Source organism: Oryza brachyantha, chromosome 1 (genome assembly GCF_000231095.2).
Source record: "Oryza brachyantha chromosome 1, ObraRS2, whole genome shotgun sequence".
Classification (NCBI taxonomy): domain Eukaryota; kingdom Viridiplantae; phylum Streptophyta; class Magnoliopsida; order Poales; family Poaceae; genus Oryza; species Oryza brachyantha.
Window position 1 is genome coordinate 29,678,990 of NC_023163.2, and position 24,439 is coordinate 29,703,428.

General features: G+C 40.2%; 3 protein-coding genes across 4 annotated transcripts; 2 read left to right on the forward strand and 1 right to left on the reverse strand.

Moving 5' to 3' along the window:
* The first annotated feature begins 9,844 nt into the window (after nt 1–9,844).
* On the forward strand, nt 9,845–15,104 carry LOC102713043 (protein root UVB sensitive 6-like). Its single transcript, XM_006646482.3, has 13 exons — nt 9,845–10,354; nt 11,292–11,390; nt 11,482–11,595; nt 12,021–12,092; nt 12,192–12,302; nt 12,409–12,528; nt 12,933–13,034; nt 13,126–13,198; nt 13,565–13,645; nt 13,726–13,790; nt 13,933–14,034; nt 14,124–14,297; nt 14,429–15,104. The coding sequence occupies exons 1-13, from the start codon at nt 10,019–10,021 to the stop codon at nt 14,495–14,497; spliced, it is 1,518 nt and encodes a 505-aa protein (XP_006646545.2). The 5' UTR covers nt 9,845–10,018; the 3' UTR covers nt 14,498–15,104.
* Nucleotides 15,105–18,421: 3,317 nt separating this feature from the next.
* On the forward strand, nt 18,422–21,880 carry LOC102713323 (2-C-methyl-D-erythritol 4-phosphate cytidylyltransferase, chloroplastic). 2 transcript variants are annotated; one of them, XM_040527841.1, is made up of 12 exons: nt 18,422–18,588; nt 18,757–18,833; nt 18,943–19,011; nt 19,645–19,700; nt 19,796–19,875; nt 19,980–20,062; nt 20,155–20,232; nt 20,601–20,669; nt 20,849–20,917; nt 21,002–21,048; nt 21,137–21,227; nt 21,309–21,880. In XM_040527841.1, the coding sequence occupies exons 1-12, from the start codon at nt 18,480–18,482 to the stop codon at nt 21,360–21,362; spliced, it is 882 nt and encodes a 293-aa protein (XP_040383775.1). In that variant the 5' UTR covers nt 18,422–18,479; the 3' UTR covers nt 21,363–21,880. The 2 variants fall into 2 exon arrangements, with proteins under 2 accessions (XP_040383775.1, XP_040383779.1); XM_040527845.1 differs by lacking the exons at nt 18,422–18,588; nt 18,757–18,833; nt 18,943–19,011 and adding an exon at nt 19,058–19,076 and having other exon boundaries at nt 21,309–21,860.
* LOC102702057 (peptide chain release factor 1) lies at nt 21,860–24,332 on the reverse strand. The gene is made up of 6 exons (XM_006645081.3): nt 23,926–24,332; nt 23,278–23,353; nt 22,854–22,984; nt 22,679–22,749; nt 22,451–22,532; nt 21,860–21,946 (listed from the first exon to the last, which is right to left on the reverse strand). Exons 1-6 carry the CDS (start codon nt 24,250–24,252, stop codon nt 21,926–21,928), a joined length of 708 nt encoding a protein of 235 aa, XP_006645144.2. The 5' UTR covers nt 24,253–24,332; the 3' UTR covers nt 21,860–21,925.
* Nucleotides 24,333–24,439: the final 107 nt, after the last annotated feature.

Here is a 24,439-nt window from a genome sequence, read left to right on the forward strand (position 1 = left end):
GATAATTTATCAGTAAAATTTATTTATATATATATATATTCTTAACGATCTCGGAGTTAAGACTAAAAGAACTTTGATTAAAAAATTCTAAAACCAACTCGTTAAAAAAATTAAATTTTAGCCTATAAATATATACAGAAATAAAAAGATTATGGGTTACACGAGATCGGCTTTTTTCTCCCGGAGACGTGCTGGGAGAAGCAGAAGACATGCATGATCTTTGCGTGCTTGGAGAGCTCGAGATCCAAATTTAGATAAACAAAAGACAAACCACAAAATGATACCGGTAGGAAGCCAGCATGCATGTCATGTTCTCTACACTTTCGTATGATGTATGACATGTATTATTTGAACAAAGTTATATCGGTTTTAAGGGTTGGTTTGGTTTGGAACCTAAACACGTCTTACCAATTTTTGGTTTTAGGTACATTTTGGGTAGCCAATATTGGCCTAAGGTTAAGTTGTGTTTGGCTAGGGACTAAAATTGGGCTTCTCAACTATTTAGCTCAACATTGGCAATTTTTCTATAAGCTATCCAAAAATTGAATTCAAACCAAAACTTACCTTCTACTAATTATGTTACCAAAAATTGGTAAGGCAATTTTAGGCCATGAACCAAACCATGGCCTAAATTCATTCTGCCCTTTTCAAATAAGCTAAGGCTAAAACACTTAATTGACTTACAAACTCATGAATAATTGGCAGTGGCTTCTTTAAAGTAAAAAAAAAATGGAGTTGTGTAACAGGTTTCTTCCAGAAAAAAAGATGGTCTACAACATAATCATTTTGCATTTTTTGCTTATACTTGACTTGTGAACAGCTCAAGTATTAGCTGTAGTGCTTAACTACTGGAAGTTTGTGGGAGTTGTTGATGAAGAGAAAAAATGTCAACGCTGGCTGAAAAGCAGTAGCAGTAAGTCAGTAACACGAAGTTTACGCTTTTCGAAGGAATGAGAACGAACAAGGAAGCATACACTGGCCAGCAGAAACGTCACTAAGGTGGTGTTTGTTTGTTGAGATTTATTTTTAGTCCCTAGTTATATCGGATGTTTAGATACTAATTTAAAGTATTTAAAATAGATTAATAAAAAAACTAATTTTATAAATGAGAGCTAATCCGCGAGATGAATTTTTTAAGCCTAATTAATCTATAATTAGTAAATATTTACTGTAGCATCACATAAGCTAATTATGGATTAATTAGGCTCATTAGATTCGTATCGTGAATTAGTCTAAGATTATAGATGTGTTTTATTAATAGTATATGTTTAATACTTTAAATTAGTATCAAATATCCGATATAACGTGGTACTGAACAAGTTAGCAGACATATGACCAAGTATATTCGCTGATATCGGTGTGCTTTTTTTTTCCCCTCTCCTCTCTCACCTTGTTTCGTCACGTGCGTGCACATGACGCGAGAGCTGGATCTATCCGCGATCCCTCGGGATGCGGTCCAAATGACCAATCACCAATCATACATGCGGTTAAATTAAACCATAATAACATGCAGAAAAGCCCAGCTCTGTAAAAAGAGAATCCAAACTTCTCAATTGGTCCCAAAGGTGAAAGGCGAACAATAAAGGCCCAAATTTATTTTTGATTAGGACAACACAGGCCCGTTTCGGCTCTGAAGAAATGAGGCTGTTTTGTCCATCGAGCATCGTGGATCGGCCCAGTGTATCGTTCTAGGTTTTCGACCGGGCAGCAACAATGCGAATAACTGGACCGAGGATCAGAGTAGTATTTCACTACAAGAGATTCGAGAAATTCCTTTCTTAAATATAACATAGTATAGTTATAATGCATGTAATTTCAATGTAGCAATCATTAACCTGTGGGTTTTTTTTTCATGAGACCTATAATAAGATTATTTTTGTCACTGTCTCTTCACTTTTGGACAATTATTGTATCTGGTTTATGAAAGTAGTCAATAAAAGCATTGAAGGTAAATAAAGGGAAGGAAAGTGTATTGAGATTTGATTTGTTTTGTGTTTTTATTGATATACGTGGGATCAATAAAAAATAAAATTATTTAATGACGGATTACGCATTAGTTACATCTACAACTACATTCTAGTCCAATCATAGTTATATGCTATAGTTACACGCATACGATTTAACTCCTATAAATACAAATCCAAGCCGAGGTTGCTAATCGCCTCGATACGATCGAAGCCGTTCGAAACATCGACGTCGTGACGAAGCAGGGGAGTTGTGTGTGTGACAGCACAGGACCGCTAAACGCAGATTCTCCCGACGCAGCTATTCTTTCCACCATCCTGAACACATGTGCTCGACTTCCTTCCTCTTATAGCTATATAGGGATAGCTGGTCTTTCCATTAAAAAATCAAATGATATATTTATAAATAAATAATAATTTAAAGATAAAACTTTTATATATCTATTTTTAGCGATATAAAATTTAAGACTAGAAAATAAAATTAGGTGAAAATAAACTTAAAATCAACTTTAAATTTAAGGTTAATATTTTAAATTTTAGCTTACCAACAAAAGCAAAAGCAAAAAATTGAGTCGTCTGTCATCCAAAGAGGGAAAAAGAACGATGTGAGATGACTCGCCCTGCTGAGTCTCCCACTCTCCAGTGCGTCCCGTTGTCTTTTTTGACTGTTTTTCTACTCTGAATTTCAGTGTTTCATGTTTTGCACGCAATTTCGATGCTCCCATGGCCTAAGAAAAAAAAAGAGATGGAATCCTTGTGTGCTTCCATGTTTTGCACGCACAGACCAAAAGTAAGAGTTGAGCGGGACATAATATAATGCTATCTTTGTTTTAAATTATAAATATTATTTAATATAGATTGAGAAAATACTAAAGATTCTTTTCTTTTCTCCATCGGTGATCATTTCTTAAACTTTAAATTGATTAAATTATCTTTCTAGTTATTTGGTTAGCTAATGATTAAAATCATGGGAATCAGCGCATAAATAATTATATTGTAATATAAAATTTAAATAGCAGATATAATTGTATTTTAAATCCGAGAGAGTACATTATAATTTGTCGATATAACCGAGAACCATGCGACCAAACTCAACTGACGGTGCACTCACCAATTCACCAGGTCACCGGAAGATGGTGACGCCGTGACGCGACGAGGCGTGCAACAAGGCATCTTCTCCTTTCGCGCGCGCGTCGGCATGCACGTGGCGGCAAGGTGTTCATCTGACGTCGAGCTTCCCATACTGGTAGCACGCAGCCACGCAGACGGATTTGCCAGAAACCCAGATGCATGTAGACTGTTATTTTGGCCAACCAATTTCTCCACTTATGTTCGTATGTTTTTTAAATTATTAAATAATATGTTTTTTAAATATATATATAAGTTTATGAAATCCTTATAGAGCAGATTTTTAATTCACATACGATGCAACGAGGTTTTATTAAAAAATATCATTAGCATTTTATTAAAGTAGAGTTAATAAAAATAGTTTAATATATAGGTTTTAATTAATTTTTATTTTTAAAAAATAAGTGAGGGTTGAGGTAGGGCAGGTGACATTTTATTACTACCACTAATTTAGTAGTACATATAACTAACAATTAGTTTTATTATTGATTAGATAATATTTTATCTTATTAACCAAAAAGAACATGTATGCAATGCTCCTTGAATAGTTGAGTTTTGAGCGAAAAAGACGTACCGATAACGTGTGAATGAACGATCATTCTCGATCGATATTATATATGTAGCGAGTAGTGTGTAGCACTAAGAAGAAGATTAAAGTGCATCGTCTTAGATTCTTCACGTATTAAAGAAAAAGAAGCGGCTTTTGCATGATGCACAGCACAGCGCGGGCAGAGGTGATGCGTGTGTGCTCTGGGAGCCTCGGGAACGTCCTGACTGCATTTGGTCAGCTACTCCAAGAATACGACCATCAGTACCTTTCTCAAAAATATAAACCCCTCTATATATATTGAGTCGTGAATCAATTCGTACTATATATATAAGTTAAAATAAATATAACATATTATATTAAAATGAGTTAATAATGATGATTAGTCGTAGTAATCGTCAGTACTTGGTAGTAGTAGATACGTTAAAAATCGGCTGGGTCGAGGTGTCAATCGGTGTGGGCGGCGAGACTTGCGTGTTAGTACGCTCGTCGTCGCACGGTGCGTCGTCAGCATGTAGAGGGGCAGGGGGCACTGCCCGCCAAACTGTGCCGGTTAAATTTCACCCGTTTGACTGCTTCAGAAGGAGCACGCAGCAGAGCGCTTCCGGGCGGGCGGGCGGTCATGCCGTTCGCCTGGCTTGACTTCGTTTTTCTCGTTTCACCGGCGGCGCTGCCCAATTGATTTGACCAGCTGGTGTACGTACGAAACAGCTACATGTTGTTCCTTTAAAATGGAATATTAACGTATCCGTGTGCTTTACGATAAGACACCCTGCTATGAGGACATTCACGGTGGAGCCGTAAAAGGAATATTTTAAGCCTTTAAAATTAACCTTACCCACTGTGAAAGTAGTCTTTTCATGAGTTTTTTAAATGAGAGATATGCACATATATGTATAATGCATGACCACTCACAGCGAATAAAAGAAGCATCACTTAGCCACTCTCCCCTCTCAAATGTTCTGCTACTCTAATACTCTATCTCTCCCTCGCTAGCACAACCATGAGCCAGGTGAGGTGACCGCCATTGGATCCACGCGCGAGGCCGGTGACCATTATCGATGGAGCCTCTCCTACGAGCATTAGAGCCGCTATCACCAGAGATGCCACGAGGACATGGAGAGAAGAAAAGAGGTGTGTCGTGAATCGTGATGACCTCGGCCTCGGTGGTAATGGTATGGTATGCGAGGAGCAGCAGTAGTTAGAATGTTTGGTATTTTAGTGGGGGTGTGATTATTCATTATTAATTAATGTTCCTATATATATAACATATCTTGGTGAAGTCTACCTTGATACCTCATGCACCCTATACATCGAGCATGCCCTAATATGCTATCGAATGGTCTTATTGTGAATGAACCTAATATACTAGGTGTTGGGATATTAAGTATAAATTAAGAGATTTGCTTCGGTAAAAAAAAGTACCTCGAGATACCAAATCATTTCTCACCATTGAATTTAATTGAGTAGGATGTACGATGTTAGATCCAACGATCAGAAATGATTTGGTATCGTGAGGTACTGGTACCTTAGATATTTTTTTTACTTTTTGTTGGACTGTAAAATAGTTCATAATTAAACCATATTTATTTTCTTAAGGAGAGAGATGTGAGTGCAAAGAGGAAGAGGAGGAATTGCGACGCTAGGTAGTACTATCTCCGTTTAAAAAGACTTTATTTTTAAGGTAAGCTATTTGTTCCACAAAGACTTTATTTGACGATCAATTGTTACATGGAAGTTTGGTAAAGTAAAATATAAATACATGAGATTTGAAAAAAAATAGGGCATATGCATTGGAGTTTGAAAAAAAATGAAGGATGATTTAGTCTTTGTAACTTTGTATAAATATACATGAAATTGGTTTAAAATAAAGTTTTTATGTTACAGAAAGAGTAGTTAAGATAAGATATAAGCTTTGTCAATCGCCGATTAGGACAAAAATAATAATCTTAAAATAAGAAGAAAAACAATATTTATGGGTGAACGGTGGCATGCATCTAACATTTTAGCAGTAGTATTAATATCACTATATATGATAACACATGAGGAGCTTTACTGATTATGCAGTACTCATTTACATTTACATATGAGTTTCACGTATTATTGGATCATATATCAGCGAGAAGTATGGTAGAGTATCAGAGGTCCACAGCCGACATGGTGTGCGCGGTTCACAGTTGGACGGTGATCGTGACGGCGAGTACGTTAAAGCACACGCCTTGGTGCTTAGTCGGTGACGATTAGGCGGGAAACCAAGAAATGCCCCCTCTTTACTATCGCCACACCAAACGCTATGACAATAAATACGCTAGCATCATACCGGACGGGCTGCTGCATGCGTTTGTCTCCACTCTCCTGCACCGCATCACCCCATGCGTGCGTGCGTACGTACTACGTCCTAGGTCAACTCAACGACAAGACACACCGCTGCATGGAGCGAGGAAAAACACAGAGTTTTTTTGTCACTTCTCCAAGCCGTTAAACCAAAGGCATTGTCATCACTTTGTCAGGGCTCTTCACTGCCTGTGAGCTGTGACCCAGGAGAGGAATCGAAAGACAAGTTAAGTTTTCTGCTGTTTCTGTTTCGATGATTCGAGGAGTACCATGATGACAAAAAAAAAGAAGCGCAAGCGTTCATCCTGATTAGGTGAACCGCAAGCTGGTAGCAGATATCACGTTATCATCACGGAGAGGAATGCACACACTAAATGTGCCGGGGTAGCAGAACACGCTAAACCTGAAGAGAGGAGGATGCTTTGCTTTGACCAAAACGTTTTTGATGAGTAGTGCCTCACTCCAGGTTTGTTCAGTGCAGCGAACTAGCTAGCCTAACCACCAAACTTTTACCTGGCTATCAGTACTAAATACAAAACGAAACGTGTGAACACAAAAAATGGAATTAAATTAACCCGAGCAGTTTGCCGGCAGCGGTGCGCCCGGGCAGCGGGAGATGGCCAGGGGGTGGGGGATCGGAGAAGGGCAGATGAGCGGCCAACCACACGACGGCGACGGCCGGGCGGGCGCCAGAATTAAAACCGGCGCCGCGGTTGCACCGTTGCGAGGTGCGCGCGACGACGACGAGACAAAAATATCTTTACGCCCTCCCGATCGACGACTCACGCACGCGGCGCGCGCGAGCTAGCTAGCAAGAAAACAAAACCGGGCCGTCGCCTAGCTACCCGCTCGCTCGCGCTCGCCACTTGGTGGTGCACGCGGCCGCAGGCGAAACCGGCAGCGCTGCCTGTTTGCCACCTATCCCCGCGCCTCGCCACCATCCGGTTTTTGGCTCGCTGCGCCTGCGCCTGCGCCCCTCCCAGCAACAACTCGTTTCGCGGCTCGCTCACGGGCTGATCGATCTCAGACGCAGTTCCTCCGACGTGTGCTTTCTAGGAAATTTACAAACTTATTATTAAAATTTTGTAAAGTTAGAGATATATCATTGATATCTCAACAGCATGTGGGGCTGCATGAGTCAATGATATGCGGGTGATGATGACATATATTTAATTTTGCGATTATAATGACATCTATGTAATCTTTTCATTTTTAATCATGATGTGATTACTAACATACGTAAGTCCTCCGTTTCTCAAGCCCACGTATAATGACCATGTTAGGAAAGTAACTTTAAACAATCTCAATCTCTAAACAAGACGGCTCTCGGTATCTTCCACGGTTGGTGAGGGATTTGACCGGATGCTAGAGTTGTCTAAATAAATCAGATAAAATTTGATCCTTCTTTCACTAATTTTTAATATGAAATTTTAGTAGCGGCTTTAGCGAGGACTTACATAGCATTAATGGGTAGTAGGGCTTGATCCTCTATATTCCTATGCTAGAACCGCCCTTGGCGTGGTTATGGAACGAGAGGGACTTGACACTTGTGAATTTACACGGGCTGGGATTTCTGGTTGTTGTTGCCATACGGCGGTATGGCCTCGTGTGGAAATTGGCATTGGATCATGCACGTACGTAAGGCTGGTTTTTCCCGTGAGTGCTCTCGCCGGTGGATGACAAATCTCGTGAGAATGGATCGATGGTTCTGTACATGTTGATCGTTGTCGAATGTCGGGACTCTTCTGCTGTTTGAGCTTACCACCACGGTGATTTTGAGCTGTTGATGATCTCAAGACGCAGCGGTTGACGTTAAGACGCATCTACGAGCGTAATTTTATATGGGATCATAATGCGTACCGTACACATACCACTCCTCCCTCTGCCTCCTCTTTTGCTTATATTCATCTGTATGCTTTTGATCTGAAATTTAAAAATTAAAACTTAAATTTAAAGTTACTTTTGAGTTTTTCATGATAGTTTAACATATGTTTTCATAATTAAGAACACACATATAAATATTGTATTTACAAATTATATGTTACTCTTTCTGTTCTAAAATATAACTATTTCAGTTAATTGAATATTGTACCAAAATACAATTATTAGTAGCACTTCTCATAGTATTACTTGTCTCATCATTTTTCATTCGAACTTTTTTCTAAGTTTAACTTCAACTACCATTCCATCTCATCGAGTCCAATTCCTTTACCTATAAAATTTAGAGCAATTTTCCCATCTTTGAGGAATTACCATGAGATATCACTGTTTTCTATGTAAAATTTAGTATATCTTGGTACCTTAGATACTAGAAAATACCAAATTTTGTATAGAAAACAGTAGTACCTTATGGTACCTCCTCAAGGATGAAAAAAGTACTCTAAAATTTAAGAGTTGGGTTCAAAATGGGTTAAAGAGTCTTGAAATAAATATTTTTAAGAATTAAATAGGGATATGAAATAACCCCAAATCCTTAGCCCATTACAACCGTGTTCAGCTGGGGTTAAATTAGCTGGTGCGGAAAACGTAGTAGATAATTAATTTATTATTAGTTTTAAAAATTAAAAAATAGACTAATATGATATTTTAAAAGCAACATCTATATAGAAATTTTTCGTAAAAAACACATCGTTTAGCGATTCGGGAAGCGTGCACGTGAAAAACGAGTGAATATGGACCTGTAATGGGGAAAAACGAAATGTGCTTACCACTCCTCTCTCTCCATTGTGGGCGGTAATGGATCCAACTATTTTGCCTATAAAATTTAAGAGCTGGGTTCAAAACGGGTTAAAAATAAAATTATATAGAATTTTGAGCTAAATTTTTTTTAAAAATTAAATAGGATTATGAAAAAACTTACGGGCCTTGCTCATTCTCACCCGTACTCTCCATCGGATATTTATTTCTTACGAAACATTATATTTTTTCTTCTCGACCTTAATTCATACTTGAAAAAAATCCCAGTAATCATACAAATCATTTTGGTTATGGCTGTTTTAGGAGGAAAAATGATACTCCGTCCGTCCCAAAATAAAACAAAATTTCAATTTTACCTATAATTTTTAACTCTTCGTCTTATTCAAAAAATTTTTACGATTGACATTTTTGTTTTTATTAGATGATAAATCATAGATAATACTTTACGTATGACTAATTTTTTTTAATTTTCTAAAATTTTTTAAATAAAACGAACGGTCAAACATTAGATACGAAAACCGATGAATTGTTTTTTTTTTTGACAGAGGGGAGTACGTACCACGTTTCTACAGGTACGAAACGACGGGCCAGAGAAGACCGGACCATTTCATATTTTCACGGCGCTCTCCTCTTCTTACCTCGTACTTAACGCCCGTCCCGGCATATGGCTGACGGAGTTCCGATGAATCCACTGGCCCCACCGCCACGCCACGCGCCCGCAAAAATATCACAGTCGACGGGACCGACCGCTCCTCCCCTCTCCGCCTCCAATTCCACCCGCGGTCCACCTGCCGCTCGCCCACCACCGGACCGCGGGCCCCACCTCCGCCTTAGCCTCCCACCTCACCATTCAATCTCACGTCAATGACATCCGGGCCCCACGTGGGACCCACCTTACAGACGGAGAGACGGGTAGAGCTGCGGGCGGTCGAACCGATTTTACACCGGGGGGTGTTCGTGCATCTGGCGCACCCACGCCACCCTGGACCACCACGTTGGCGTACCGCGGGTAGGAGTGTGTGGATGACGGGTGGGCCCGGGCTGACATGTCGACGGGGCTCGGGGAGGCGGTCAGGTGCAGCTCGCCTGGTGCGCGTAGCGAAGGGTGTGGGTTTCCGCTATAAAGCATTCCCACCCTCGTATTCTCTCTCTCTATCTCACCTCCATCTTGGCATTGTTCGCGTTGTCCGCCATATACAATTTTCTCTCTCTCTCTCTTTCTCTCTCTAACCACTGCATCGGTGTCTCGTCCTCTGCGGCGGCACGCCGGAGAGGGTACCGGCACGCACACCTGACTAAGCCGCGCCCGCGGCGGTCGCCGGCGCCGGCGCGCGCGGCAGCAGCAGCCATGGCGCCGACGGTGGGGCTGAAGAGGACGGCGGCGGCGACGCAGACCATCACGCTGCCGCCGCCCGACGCGCGGTTCGCGGTGAGGGAGGCCGTGCGGGCCACCATCGCGTCGCCGCCCGTCGAGGCGCCGGCGGCCCCCGCGAGGGCCTCGGCTCCGGCGGCCGCGGTGCAGGGGTTCCTGTGCCTGGAGGAGGTGGACGGAAGGCGGTGGAGCTACGTGGTGGATGGGGGCCAGGGGAAAGGGAGGGGGAGGGGCAGGGGCGGGTCGGCCGCCGTCTCCTTCGGGGCTTCCGTCAGGGCCGTGCCGCTGCAGTCGCCGCTGCCGCCCGCCGAGGTGAGATGTTTGGTGCGAGTTGTAACAGGCTGGCATGTTTTTGATGATTACTGTTTGCGAAATGGCTCTGCGCTGGGGGTTCGAATTAGGGCATTAAATTCGGATTTGAGTGATTGGATGGTTCAAATTGGTCTATGTTGTTAGTTGGATACTTAGATTTGTTGATTTGGAGGATTAGGCATCGGCAGATTTGATTTTGGGGGTATTTGATGCAATAGGAACTCATTTTGGTACGGCATATTTGTTTGTTCTCTCAGGACGTGGGGGCTGGCTGATTTTTGCCCTTCGGCACCTTTGAGTTAAGTGATTCGATATTTTCGAGGTAATTTGAGGTGAAGCTGGGAGAAGTAGAACATGGTCGAGGCTCCCGGTTTAGTGTTAGATTCGTAAGTTCCGCATATGACTGTTTATCACATCAATTTCTACAGCAGATAGGTTGAAGATTTGTGCTCTTTTTGCTCGCGAGATTTTGCTTTTTTTTTTCTTGACTAGAGGTCTTTATGAATACATGCGGAAGTTCCAACGTTCTTCAGTTTTGTCGTTTTTGTTTATTTCAAAGCATGTTCTCGGTTAGAAGGATTGATTTTGCTGTTGAAGTTTTGTCCAAAGTATTTAACTACGAGTAGTATTATAGGATCGACTCTTTAACATTTTAGTTTTCCGTTATTATTATTGGATGATCGTTATGTGTCGTGTGACAAAAGTGATATCAACCTATAATAAATAAGCTACAGTCACCATATACAGCTTGAAAATAAATAACCAAGCCAAATAGTATGGCCGCTGGAGGTTATGGCATCCCTAAGATCCTATGTTATTATTATTGGAAGATTGTTAAGTGCCGTGTGACAGAAGTGATATCAAACTATAATAAATTATCTACAGTCACCATACACAGCTTGAAAATAAATAACCAAGTAAAATAATATGGCTGCAGGAGGTTATGGCATTCATAAGATCCTATGTTGTGCCTGAAGGCTTTCCAGACAGTGTTACTCCGTCATACGTCCCATACATGACCTGGAGAGCCCTGAAGGTATATTTTGGAACTTGTGTTCGCTTGTCATTTGTAAATAATAAATTCAAATAAATCATTTTTATCTTAAATTATTTCTTTCATTCCTTAGCATTTCTTTGGTGGAGCAATGGGTGTTTTTACAACAAGAACCTTGCTGAGCTCTGTTGGAGTATCTCAAAGCAAGGTAACACCAGGAGCCATTGCTATCAACTGGATCCTCAAGGTAAATAAATTATGTCTATTCAAGAGGATATTTTTTCTTGTCACCATACTTGTCGTGTAATTTATTGAAGTCATTTGGGGACCTATGTAAATTTGTGTAAACAAAAGGATTCAGTCAATCCATTACCACAGGCATGAACACAAAAGTGGAAATTAGTGAGTATATGCTAAAATAATCTTCTCTGTGATCGCCAATTCTTCCCAATGAAGTAGCTGTTGCCTTATAATAGCTTTATAGATTGTCCATACCACAACGACCTGGTGGATCTTATTCTTCTAGTATTTTGTCTATCCAATCTGCAGAACAGCCTAGCAATATCTCCTGTTTTCCTGTTGGTCATATTTATTCCTTGTCCTTACCAATAAAGTAGGTATTTAAATCTGCCTTGTAATATAGCATTAGTTCTTGTTATGCTTTTGCTTCAGGATGGTGCTGGTCGTGTTGGAAAAATGCTTTTTGCGCGTCAAGGAAAGAAGTTTGACTATGACCTAAAGCAGGTAAAATCATATGGAAGCATGTCATTTTTGCAATATCCGCATTATTCACAACTTCTTGGTCCCATATACACAATTGACTGAGGATGAAATGTTCTGCAGCTCCGCTTTTCTAGTGATCTATTGCTGGAGATTGGAGCTGGAATTGAGTTGGCAACTGCAGCCTTCCCTCAGTTTTTCTTGCCCATGGCTTGTGTAGCAAATGTTGTAAAGGTCTGCCCTAACCAACTGTTGCAAGCTGCTACTATTGGACTTACAATATATCTATCTGTTTCAAAAGTATTGATGAAGGTTGTTCTTTCTTTCTGCAATGTTTTAGAATGTTGCTGCTGTTACATCAACATCAACTCGAACTCCAATTTATAAGGCCTATGCAAGAGGAGAAAACATTGGAGATGTCACTGCTAAAGGCGAATCTGTTGGGAACATTGCAGATCTGGTAATTATTGAGCTTTCTTGTTACTAAGTGGCTTATCAATGCCAGGGCTTCCTAATGCTACTATAAATAATTTTCTACGCCAAAACATTGTCCATGTTTTTGGCCCCTCCAAACATGTGCATTGTGCATATAGTGTTAGATTGTTATGTTAGCACTAATTATGGGTCTAATTTGCAATTTTTTCTATGAAATCTACAGAATGAAAAACTAGTGTTTCTCTGGTTTGCCCTATATGTTAATCTTTGCCCTTGTGATTTATCGATTGTACATGCACCTGAAAGTTCTGCTTTGATAGCATAAGTTGACCTGAAAGTCTGTTTTTAACTCAGGCTGGAATGTTACTAGTCTCATACTAGTTGACTTAATTCAGCAGTTTCCCTGACTTTACTTTATTTTGCATGAAGCTGGGCACTGGCTTGAGCATCTTTATCTCAAAACGGAATCCATCATTGGTGACTTCATTTGCCTTCCTTTCATGTGGTTATCTTCTGAGTTCATATCATGAGGTTTGCATTCATTCTATTATGTTATCGTTTCAGTGCTTTCGTGAACTCTGGAAGATTGTATAACATATGTTGGTTCCATTCCTTTTATCAGGTGAGATCAGTCGTGCTAAACACTTTAAACAGGGCAAGGTTCACTGTTGCAGTGGATTCCTTCATTAAGACTGGTGAGTCACTGAGTCTAAAATGTCATATTTGATTGTTCTGGAGGGCCCAATTTTGATCCTTAATTGTTTACTGAGTCAATGAAGCAGTGCCTTTGTGTGGAGAAAACTCAAAACCGGACAAATGATGTTCTTATAATAATATGACACAATGTAAATATTCTTTTAGTCAAATTCATGAGATTGCTATGAAGTATGAAGATAAGTGTTTTCTTATCTAGTGTTCTTATCTAAAATAAAGTCCTGAAATACTGATCTTGAAACTGAAACTGGACCTTTTCATGTAAAATTAGATAGGCGACCTGTTTAGGCACATTGCCTTTTTGCCATTCTGTCAAATACTTTAATTTCTAATTTTCGGTGGTACAGGGCATATCCCCTCATTGAAGGAAGGGAACTCACAGGAGACGATATTTAATCCACCTTGGCGGCATGAGCCAATCGCAATAGGTTTATACCAGTGCTTCTGATTGCAATCATTCTTGAATCCTTATACATGTTGGATGGCATTTCATAGTATGTAATTTCAGGATCACGATTTGGTGAAGCCTTTCAAGAACCTGCTTCATTTGTTGCCATACGGCCATTGTTTGAGGTACATCCCTAGTTCCTTGACCACCTGCATACACACAAACCCCCAGAGGACATTGTGTTTTCTGTTTCCCTCTTTAAGAGTCATTTCATTCACTGGTCAGCTGTTGTATATCTGAAATATTTCCTTCATATGTAAATTGTAGGATGAGAGATACATGGTAACATATAACCCAGCAAAGGATAAAGTATATGCTTTGCTCAAGGACCAAGCAAAGTCAGATGACATTATCAAAGCGGCTTTCCATGTAAGCATCTGCCCTCACTGCATTGCCATATTTAAGGGTTTTTTTTTTATCATTTATTGTTTGTTCTAACATGGAATTCTGCTGTACAGGCTCATGTATTACTGCATTTCATTAATGCATCACATGTGCGGAAGCAGATGAACTCCAAGCGATCAGATCACTATGGAAACCCATGTAACATGGATTTCATGGCACACATAGCAGAATCCTGCAAAATTGTTTCTTCCTCTTATGGAACTTTCAAGAAGAAAGCTAGAGAACAGGTATCATTCCTTGTCTTTGTGATAAATACTGACTCTTGCACCCCAACTACTAGATATAATTGTGGATAAGCCACTTAAACGAAACGGTTGCTGCCAGCTTGACTAACAACTTCCCCCTTTCTGCATTTCAGGGTTGGATCATGTCAGAATCACTGCTTAACCCTGGGAAAGCTCGGTTATGTGCCACAAGGCCACAGTGATTTTACTGTTTCTGGGATGAAAACATCTTTCAACTAACTAAAACTTCTCAGCTAGACGGGATGCTCGATTGTTTGTAGCTGAACTGATATACGTTGGGCCCCCCAAGTATGAATCAGTCAGTGATCTTGTCATGCCATGCAAATCCGATTTGGTGGCACCAAAGCTACCAAAACCATGAGAACAAGCACCAAGCAATCTCATCACCTGATCGAATAAACCCCAGAGAGAGAGAGATAGAGCATGATCGCGGATACCAGGAATCAGGACAGGATCCACATGACGCGGGGATGGATTCCAGAGGGAGAAATTATATGTTTGCTGCTGTGTAGGAGCTTGGCTTAGCCGTCCTACTGTAACTGGTTCTATTTGCTAGGAGGGTGAGATTTTGTTCAGTCTTGAAGCTGTTTATTCCTGCGGATCTGCCGATCTTTGAGATGTTTTGTTCCCTTTTCGACCTTTGCTTAGGGCCAAATGTAGGTTGAGGTTTTCCTTCATGGTGAGAGAGTTATGTCCATATGGAACGGAGCCCATCTTGTACAATGTACATACGTGGCTGGTAATAATTGTAAGTGTTCTTTTCCTCGATTTAAGAATGTTCTCGAAGAATATCGCATCGCTGAAAGTGACCTTGTTGTCCGTGGCTTAATGTTCGCTTCCACTAAAAAAACCAACGAAGCAAGCTGAAGAAGAATACAACGTAATCACTCTGTTTCACGTTTTAATATATTTTAGCCAAACCTAGAGCAATTCATAGATGATGAATATATTTTATTTGTCAAGTTTACTACTATCCTTGTGAATATAGTGAATCTAGTGATAAATAGACTATTAACAAAGGTAATAATAGAAGACTACAAAATACTCCATCAGTTTACCCTGTCAGCTTCATATTAGAAGAATTTATGTTACTACATGGATCAAGTATATGTTTTATATATGTCTTTATAATATTTTATAATATAAAATAAAAGATAAAATAGAAACCAGAATAGAGGATGACTAGAAACGGAAGTAGATAGCAAAACATTTTATAAGGTGAAACAGAGGTAAAAAGTAAAGGGTTTCAAAACTTTGTCTCTGCTAATTAAAAGCGAGTACATCCTCTTCTCTCTATCCCACAGTCACTCAACATATATCGCTTCAAAAAACCAAAAAAAAAAAACTTCTTTCTTTACTCAGTTCTATCTATTATAATATCTATCTATCTATCTATCTACCTACCTACCTATCTATCTATCTATTATAATATAAAGACAGGCTCCACGTTCGCTTTGTAGGTTAGAAATTTTCACGTTTATCGGAGAAAAAAAATATGGACCGTTAAATCATGATGGGTCCAGATTATAACGGTGCAGATTGATAGCTATAGTTGTATAAATAGTGCAATTTATTTAGAGAAAATAAAAAAATATGTGCCGTTAGATGATCGCTCACGATGCCATCGATCCATCTAATCGCCGGAATCACCGACAAGAAAGATTAATTCATGAGATTAATTCATGGCTTACCGAGGCGCCCACTAATCGAAAGCTCCGGCGACGGTGTCCCGTGTCCGCCATGGCTGACTCCAACAGGGTAGGTAGCAGCTTGCTTCAGTAATCGTCCATCGTGGTACAGCTCCAGGTAGATCATGCAAGAGCTTTTATATGGATCTAACACGATGGCTTAGAAAAATAAAAGACAGTCTTGAAAGGAGGCGTCACGTTTGTGCTTGAAGCTAGAAATTTCCACGTTAATCGGAGAAAAAGAAAAATATGAATCGTTAGATCATGATAGGTACAGATTATAACGGTGTAGATTGATAACTATAATTATATAAACATAATCGAAGAAAAATATGGACCGTTAGATCATGGGTCTAGATTATAACGATGTAGATTAATAGATATATTTGTATAAGAAGTAAAATCTATTATCTATATACATATTATAAAATCGGAAATTGTTTTCGTTGGCCGTCCACCGAGATCAGATTATGTCTTAATTAAAATAAGAAAAAGGATAAGATAAAATAATATATTTTTTTGAATCGAACTCAAGTTTGGAATTGGAAGAAAAAAGATAAGATAAGATAATTTTTTTAATCGGACTCAGGTATGGAATTGAAAGTCTGAGTTCGATTCCCATAGGTTGCAACGCCGACTAATAATCAATTAAAATTTATATTTGAGTTTTAATTTATAGTGTTGTTTTTTATATTTTTTATTATTAAATATATCAAACAATAGATTGCAAATTTAACACCAAAATTTTGACATCTAAATAAATTCTTAAATTAAATCATTATTATTGTGATTTTTACGGTAGATTGTTTTGATCGTTGTACAAAGTTAACGAGAAAATATATTTCTACATATAATTATTTTATTTATGTATAAAGCTTATGAACAGAAATATTTTACTATGTTTAAAGTTTATGAATATCTATGCATAAGGTCTATAGCAAGAAATATTTTATGTATGGGTAAAGTTTATGTATATTTATGTAAAAAGTTTACGAATAGAGATATTTTATTCATGTATGATGTTTAAGAATAGAAAAATAGTAATTATGTAAAAAGTTTATGAATGGAGATATTTTATTTATGTATCATGTTTAAGAATAGAAAAATAGTAATAAGAGCACGGTTAGATTATGGTGGATTCGATTATCTTCTTTCTAATTTAGAAAGTTATATAACTGTTGACTTAAAGTCTATAGCAAGAAATATTTTATCTATAGGTAAAGTTTATGTATATTTATGTAAAAATTTTATGAATGGAGATATTTTATTTGTGTATCATGTTTAAGAATAGAAAAATAGTAAGAAGAGCACGGTTAGATCATGGTGGATTTGATTTTCTCCTTTATAATTTAGAAAGTTATATAACCGTTGACTCGGACACCCACAAAATTTTTGAGCATAACAACAAAATCTGACAAGTGGACATGTACCATCATGATAACATAGCCTAATCAAAAAGGAAACTGTGAAACTTAATTTCCCACACGAGGCAAAAGCTAAAGTCCTGTGTGTATAGGAACAGAGATCATTAATGTACAGGTTTGTTCTCAAGATACACATAGATAAACAAATAGATAAATATGGGTAAAATATACAAATAGAATCATTCTGTTTGTAAGTATGTAGAACACATAAACATATCTCTCATATATGTAAATTAGTCTGCTATCATTCTGTTTATCAGATAAATATGAGTAAAACATATAAATAGATCTCACACGCAGCTATGGGTATCGTTTGATCGATTTCCGTGATCGCTACTTATGAGCGTGCGCTGAAAGGATACAAACAGGGATTCGCAAACAAAAAGAGGAATTCGTAGTCACTTTTTTCTGTCGCGTAAAAAAAAGGCTTTACGCGAGAGCAATAGAGGTTGGGAACTTATCCTTGTTTGTTCCCTCATTTAGATAAATACTCAAAATCCCCTTACAATAATGCAATTTCGAAGGGCCCTTCTCCTCGTGTTGAGAAAACTTTTCTTCTTCCAATTCTTCTTCACGCCATGGCAAGATTAATATGCTTAAAGAATCAATATAAATAGATAAAATATTTAATATAATTATATTAAGAGATGTAAATTTAGAGTTTAAAGATCAAAAGAGATATGAGTAAAACATAGAAATGATTTAAATCTAGCCGTGCAAATGCGCGGGCAAGCTACAGATTAAGGGAAAAGAACGAACTTTTGGTCAACTGGACTATGAGTTGGGTGGTGAAGTTTGAGAGGCTCAAGATCTCACCGCCTCAGTAAAACCCGGTCAAAATCGCATAGCAGTATACCACAAACCTGAGCAACCAAGCGACTGATGAAGAAACATAAATGTGATTTCAATTCAAATCGATGCTCCATGCGGTGGAAAAACCAAAACACGTGGACGCCGCGAATTGACCACAACCCACCACATCTACGACCTTTTTGTCTCCTCCGTCCCGCGCCGCCCGTCTCCCCCCACCCCCCACCTGCCACCACTCCGGCATGGAGCTCCGCCTCTCCCTCCGCCTCCACGCGCGGCCCGCTCCCTCCCCGCCGCCGCCGCCACCGCCGTCTCTCTCATCTGAGCTCGCGCTCCGCCGCCTCCGGACTGGTAAGGATGGCTCCGAGGCGCCGCTTCTCCGTCCTCTCGCGGTCCCGCCCCGGGTTCGCGCTTGCTCTGCCCGAGCGCCACCCGCCAGCGCTTCCGATATGGGAGTTCTCGTTTCTGCCGTGCTGATGCCTTCGTTTTTCTGGGGGGGGGGGGGTCGCTGGTGGTCAGGTCGGGGCTGCGCGGTTGCGCCGCGGCGGCACGGGAGGCGCTGGGGTTCGGTTGCCTGCGCCGCCGGAGCCGCGCAGGTGCGGTGGCTCTTCAGTCTTCAGAGGACGCGGCACGGCGCGCTTGCTCGATTTTGAGTTGACCAAGAGGGAGTGATGTACTGACGCTGACGCGCTTCTGTTTCGTCAGGGCGAGGCCGTGAAGGAGAGGAGCGTCTCGGTGGTGCTCTTGTCCGGCGGGCAGGGAAAGAGAATGGGGGTATTCTTCTCTCTTCCGCTTCACAAGCTTCTCAATGGCTGTCGTGTGATAATCGATGCTCCCAAGTAATCATGTGCTATTCACATTAATCCTTAATGGGTTGTTGTTAACGTCGTGTTGATGTTTTCTAAGCATAACCTTTCTTATTCGATTTCTGAAGCTATTGGTGTTGAATATTTTACATCGACGTTCGTGTTAGGAATTAGGATAAATTCGATGCATCAAGGTTGTTCATCCTACAGAATATTACTCCCTCCGTTTCATATTATAAGCCTTTTTAGCTATTCCTAGATACATCTATTGATCAATGTATATTGATCAATGTATAGTAGTTGTATATATGTCTAGATTTATTAGCATCTATATGAATCTAGGCAATGCTAGAAAATATTACATTTTAAACGGAGGTAGTAGTTTTTAGGAGCAGAAAAACAATTGGAACAAAATGCAGGGTAATTCTCACTGAATATTAGATGTGTGCAATGGAATGTGCTTTGTTATTTGGCATTGAAATTGTCAATGCCAAAATTATTTGACAATGAAATTGTCAAGTACTTCCAGTGTGATTTTTCTGAGAGTAGCCATCCAGAGAATGACTGTTGTGTCCAAATTCTAACCCACCTTTTGCACCAGGCAAGTATGCCAAAACAGTATCTACCACTATTGGGGCTGCCGATTGCACTGCACAGGTTGATTTCTTCAGCATAGGTTCCTTCCTTTCTGGGATTCCTACACCATCATGCAATGCAATTCAGATTTGGGCTTCCTACATTCTATCATGCAGTTTAAAGACATTCTGTCAGATGAAGGAAGTCAAAGAAGTTGTGGTGGTGTGTGATCCAGGCTACAAAGATGTATTTGAAGGTTCCAAACTTGACTGGGCCTTTTCACATAAACTCTATCAAATTCAAATTCTTCCACTATAACTGCCTGTGATTAAATGGCCATGTTATTGTTCACTTCCACAGATTCTATTGAAAATGTGCAAATACCGATTAAATTTGCCCTCCCAGGAAAAGAGAGGCAAGACTCTGTTTTTAATGGATTACAGGTTGGTAATAACCCAGTTTCACAATGCTGCTTTGGGCACATATATAGTATGTATTTCCTTGTTGTTCTAACTTTGTCTTGTGTTCTTTGCAGGAGATTGATGGAGGCTCTGAACTTGTTTGTGTACATGATTCTGCAAGGCCCTTAGTGTCCTCTGAAGATGTCAAAAAGGTTAGCTCCTGTGATCCAATTGAACTAAGATATTTTTCTTTACTATGTTCTTGTTCCAGAATATTCATAAAGTATCTTATCTTTCATAGCTGAACCAACAGAAAACTTTCACTCTAATTTGAATTTACAACCTACACTTCGTTCATATGAACTAATATGTGCGATTGCATTGCTTTTGTCAAATAAAATTAACCAGATTCCAATCGTTACTGTACCTTGTTGTGGACAGGTCGAAAATGTTCTGTTTCATTGTGGCCTGACAACTTTATTTTCTGGCTCGGAAGTAGTTATATACAAAGAAACATGGAATAACTCCATGTGTTTTGCAGGCTGCTAGGAATAATATTGGTTTTCATTTCACTTATTAGGTCTTAGAAGATGCTGCGGTGCATGGAGCTGCTGTTCTTGGCGTTCCTGTGAAAGCTACTATCAAGGAGGTGAGTTTTATCATCCAGATGATGATCAATAGGATGAGCTTACAAAGGTCTTTGTCAACTTCTTGTTGAATAATTATCCGATGTGTTCAGTGAATCTTCAGTAAAGTTTCTTTCTGTGCACCATCGTGTTTAAAAACATTCAAGCTTGAGTGTAATCCTTTTCATTCTTTCTTCTTCAGGCTGACAACGATTCGTTTGTCGTAAAAACACTTGATAGGAAAACTCTTTGGGAAATGCAAACTCCTCAGGTAAGAACACACTAATCCTTATCTAATCTGTAAAAGGGAAGTGTTTGTTTTTTGAAATATTACAAGAACATTTTCTCGTTGTAGGTCATGAAGCCCAATTTACTCAAAGATGGTTTTGAGCTCGTTAAAAGGTTACCTTTCTTGTCTTGTCCCTGCAAAAAGAATTCACAAACATCCTGATTCACAATTTTCATTGACGAATATACTTTACATTTTCAGGGATGGACTTGAGGTCACAGATGATGTATCCATTGTAGAATACTTGAAGCATCCTGTTTATATCACGGAGGGCTCTTACACGAACATAAAGGTATTCCCAATTTAGCTCTAATGTTTTCATCTGAGGTGCCTAGGTTTGAAGAGATTGGTTGTAATGTGAATTTATTTGCAGGTGACGACTCCTGATGACCTACTCCTGGCTGAGCGCCTGATGAATGAGAAATAGAGCTGATGGCAGAAAAGGTTAACTTTCACTTGATTCTAGACAAACCTGTACGACAGGCAACATTCCTTCGCATTTGCACAGTTTTGAAACCCAGAATATTACTATGGTGCTCAAAGTCTCAGAGCCCTCAGACACAAGATAGCTGACATGTATGTAACATTCTTTCGAAATTGAAGAGTTTCTGTCAAGTTCATACTATACAATGGCTCATTTGTTCAAGACAGCATCAAGCAATGGCAATACATAGAAATTATAACGTATGTTCATGTACAACAGAATTCACTATCAGGGTTACATGTTAGATAGATCCATCTGAAAAACGATGGTTCCTGGCTTTTGAATGATATTGATGCCTATGTATGGCCAGAGTGAGGCCACAAATAGAATGGTGTAACATCCACAGCTGGTACCAGTCCCATCTATAAGACATCCTGAGTATCACTCCTTGCAGAAAAGGAAAATTGGGCCAAGTACCCCGGTGTGCCTTCAAGTCATGAGTTTTATGCCATTCACGAACCTGTGGCATCATCGATGATGAGAATGTTGTGCAGGCAAGTCCCCTATCATTTAAGTGGCTTCAGACCCTGCACACACAGAGAGGGGAAGAGAGATGCACGGTTATGGTAGTTTTCACTGGACTAGCAAAGCATGCAGTAAATTAGCACACACAGAGAGGGGAAGAGAGATGCACGGTTATGGTAGTTTTCACTGGACTAGCAAAGCATGCAGTAAATTAGCGAACTTAAGATGAAATTAATTGGATTCACAGCTTTATCAATAGTCAAAATATAGGAGATGTTCAATAATAAAGAGTAACATAAAGTGGCCAATGGTTTAGCTCATCTAATTTCTAAGTTCCCAACTACTTTCTAATTCTAAAGTTGTAAATAATTTGTGATACTGCTGATCATGTAACAGATCAGCATTGGTCTAAAGTTCAGGGCTTATAGTGTCTAGGCAATGGGCCAATAGCGGTCATTGCTGCGACCCCAGAACTCCAGAAGGTTATGTTTTGGTTTCAGAATGTGCTGTCTGGTATGCTCTAGTCAATGAACCTAGACAACACCAGTTATTTGGAGCAGGGTTACCTTGGCAGCTCGCAGTTCATTTGCAGCTGTTCGGAGTGAATCATCTGATAGAATCAACCTCGACACAGCACCAGTGCTTAGGCTGAAATACAATTACGGAACTAATATGTATGAGGTGGCTTCATTGTAAAACCAGGATGAAATGAACATGCTGTGAGCCGGCATAGAGGATAAAATAGAAATTCGTAGCACAATCTCAATGATAAAGTACAAAACTTGGAGCATTACCCCAAAATTTTTGCTGCTTCTGACACTGAGCCTTCAGCAGCGAAAAGAAGATCTAATAAAGCTTGCATTCCCTGCTCACAAGGAGAGATAGTGGAAAATGCGGCATTCAAATTTTGAATACGGTGATCAATATATTAACTTTCTGTTGCACGTCAAGGAAAGAACAGAAACCTACTGGAGCGAATTTTTGGTTATTTGGACCAATTTGGGGGCCAACATCCTTTCCTCGGATTGTAGACTTCAGGGGTAATATCTGAAGAAGCTCAACTGGAGGAGTGTATTCCTCGAGAATTATTGGCTTTCTAACTGATGAAGCCAAGTTTATGAATATCCAAGTGTTCCATAGCGGCATGAAATTTGTAGATCAAGCATGTTAAAACATCAGTTACTAGCAATGCTGTAATCATATGAAAGTGGAAGCTGATCAAGATTAACACTTTTAATACACTAGGTCAAACCCTAAAGCATGTAATTGGATTCCTGACCTATGGTGAGCAGGTTCACTACAGATGAAGTTGTTTGGTTTACAATGTTCTAGTGCTGGATATGTATGTATCTACCCAACGCACATGCTTAACTTGAAGCATAATAGAATTTACCTTTGAGAGCAATCAAGGTTCGAAGCCGAGACAAAGCAGATGCTCGATTCTTATGCTGTGATCTATCCTCCACAGCCTACGAGAATCATAATGAGAAGGATGCGAAGCTAGTTAAATTCCAAAAACATCGCATGCCATGGATGACAGAGAGGCCACAAACAAGCCAGAAATTAGGCATTCAACGTAGCTCAAGTTCAATGCTCTAGTGATTGCATTAATCTGATATGCTACATGATGGGTCCATAGACCAATCTTCTATCCATCCTTCACACTAACAACCCAAGAAGCAATGTATGGAATGTTCATTTAAGTTAAGTGGATCTGATGAACGGGTTTTAACACAGGTTGATGAATTTCACCAAAATCACTAGTTGAAAGGATTATAAATCGATCTTGATCAACCATTAAACATTAGCAGATTTCATGGTCTATAAGTTGTGACTATGGAAGCACTATCAAGTTTGTCACATGGTCTCAGGCATATTCTTTCAAATAGCCAATGTGCATTCAAATGTTCTTCCTTCCCTTCAGAATTCAGAGACGCAACAGTGTTATCAAACGATTACAGGTGAACACGCACATTCAATTAGATTAGCAATAAATAAAACTAAAGCAACAAAATTGGAGAGGGAAACGGAGGCGGAGAACCTGGGCGATGATGCCGGTGGGGCGGTGGCGAAGGCGGACGGCGGACTCGCGCTTGTTCCGGTGCTGGCCGCCGGGGCCGGACGCCTTGAAGGTGCCCATCTCGCACTGCCCCATCAGCTCGTCGTCGCTCATCCCCAGGTAGTCGTCGCAGCGGCCCTTGTCGCCGGGGCCATCCGAGCTAGCCGTCGGCGCGGCGGAGGAGGGCGACGAGAGGGAGAGGAAGCGGAGGCGAGGCGAGGAGGCGCCGCGGTGGAGCAGCAGCGGCGGGGCGCGCGGGAAGGGGGAGTAGCAGTAGCAGCGGGCTACTCGGAGGAGGGCCCGAGCCATGTCGTCGGCGCCGCCCGCGTTCGGCTCGGCTGCGCCACGGCCGCACCGGAGCCGATGGCGTCGGAGGCATAGATAGACATCGTCTTCGGGTGGAGTTTTGGTTGTCCTGGGCCGGATTGGGCCTTGACCTCAGGGTGTTCAATTGGCCTCGGTCGAAACCTTGAAACAAAAAATGGTCTAAATTTCA

Coding starts and splice junctions, on each gene's coding strand:
- LOC102713043 (XM_006646482.3), top strand. CDS start 10,019: ATGGCGCCGACGGTGGGGCTGAAGAGGACGGCGGCGGCGACGCAGACC. Junction 11,391..11,481: donor TGACCTGGAGAGCCCTGAAG/GTATATTTTGGA, acceptor TTCATTCCTTAG/CATTTCTTTGGTGGAGCAAT. Junction 13,646..13,725: donor GCATGAGCCAATCGCAATAG/GTTTATACCAGT, acceptor ATGTAATTTCAG/GATCACGATTTGGTGAAGCC.
- LOC102713323 (XM_040527841.1), top strand. CDS start 18,480: ATGGAGCTCCGCCTCTCCCTCCGCCTCCACGCGCGGCCCGCTCCCTCC. Junction 18,589..18,756: donor GCTCCGCCGCCTCCGGACTG/GTAAGGATGGCT, acceptor GCTGGTGGTCAG/GTCGGGGCTGCGCGGTTGCG. Junction 19,012..19,644: donor GGCAGGGAAAGAGAATGGGG/GTATTCTTCTCT, acceptor CTTTTGCACCAG/GCAAGTATGCCAAAACAGTA.
- LOC102702057 (XM_006645081.3), bottom strand. CDS start 24,252: ATGGCTCGGGCCCTCCTCCGAGTAGCCCGCTGCTACTGCTACTCCCCC. Junction 22,985..23,277: donor AACCTTGATTGCTCTCAAAG/GTAAATTCTATT, acceptor TGGCTTCATCAG/TTAGAAAGCCAATAATTCTC. Junction 22,750..22,853: donor ATAACCAAAAATTCGCTCCA/GTAGGTTTCTGT, acceptor CCTTGTGAGCAG/GGAATGCAAGCTTTATTAGA.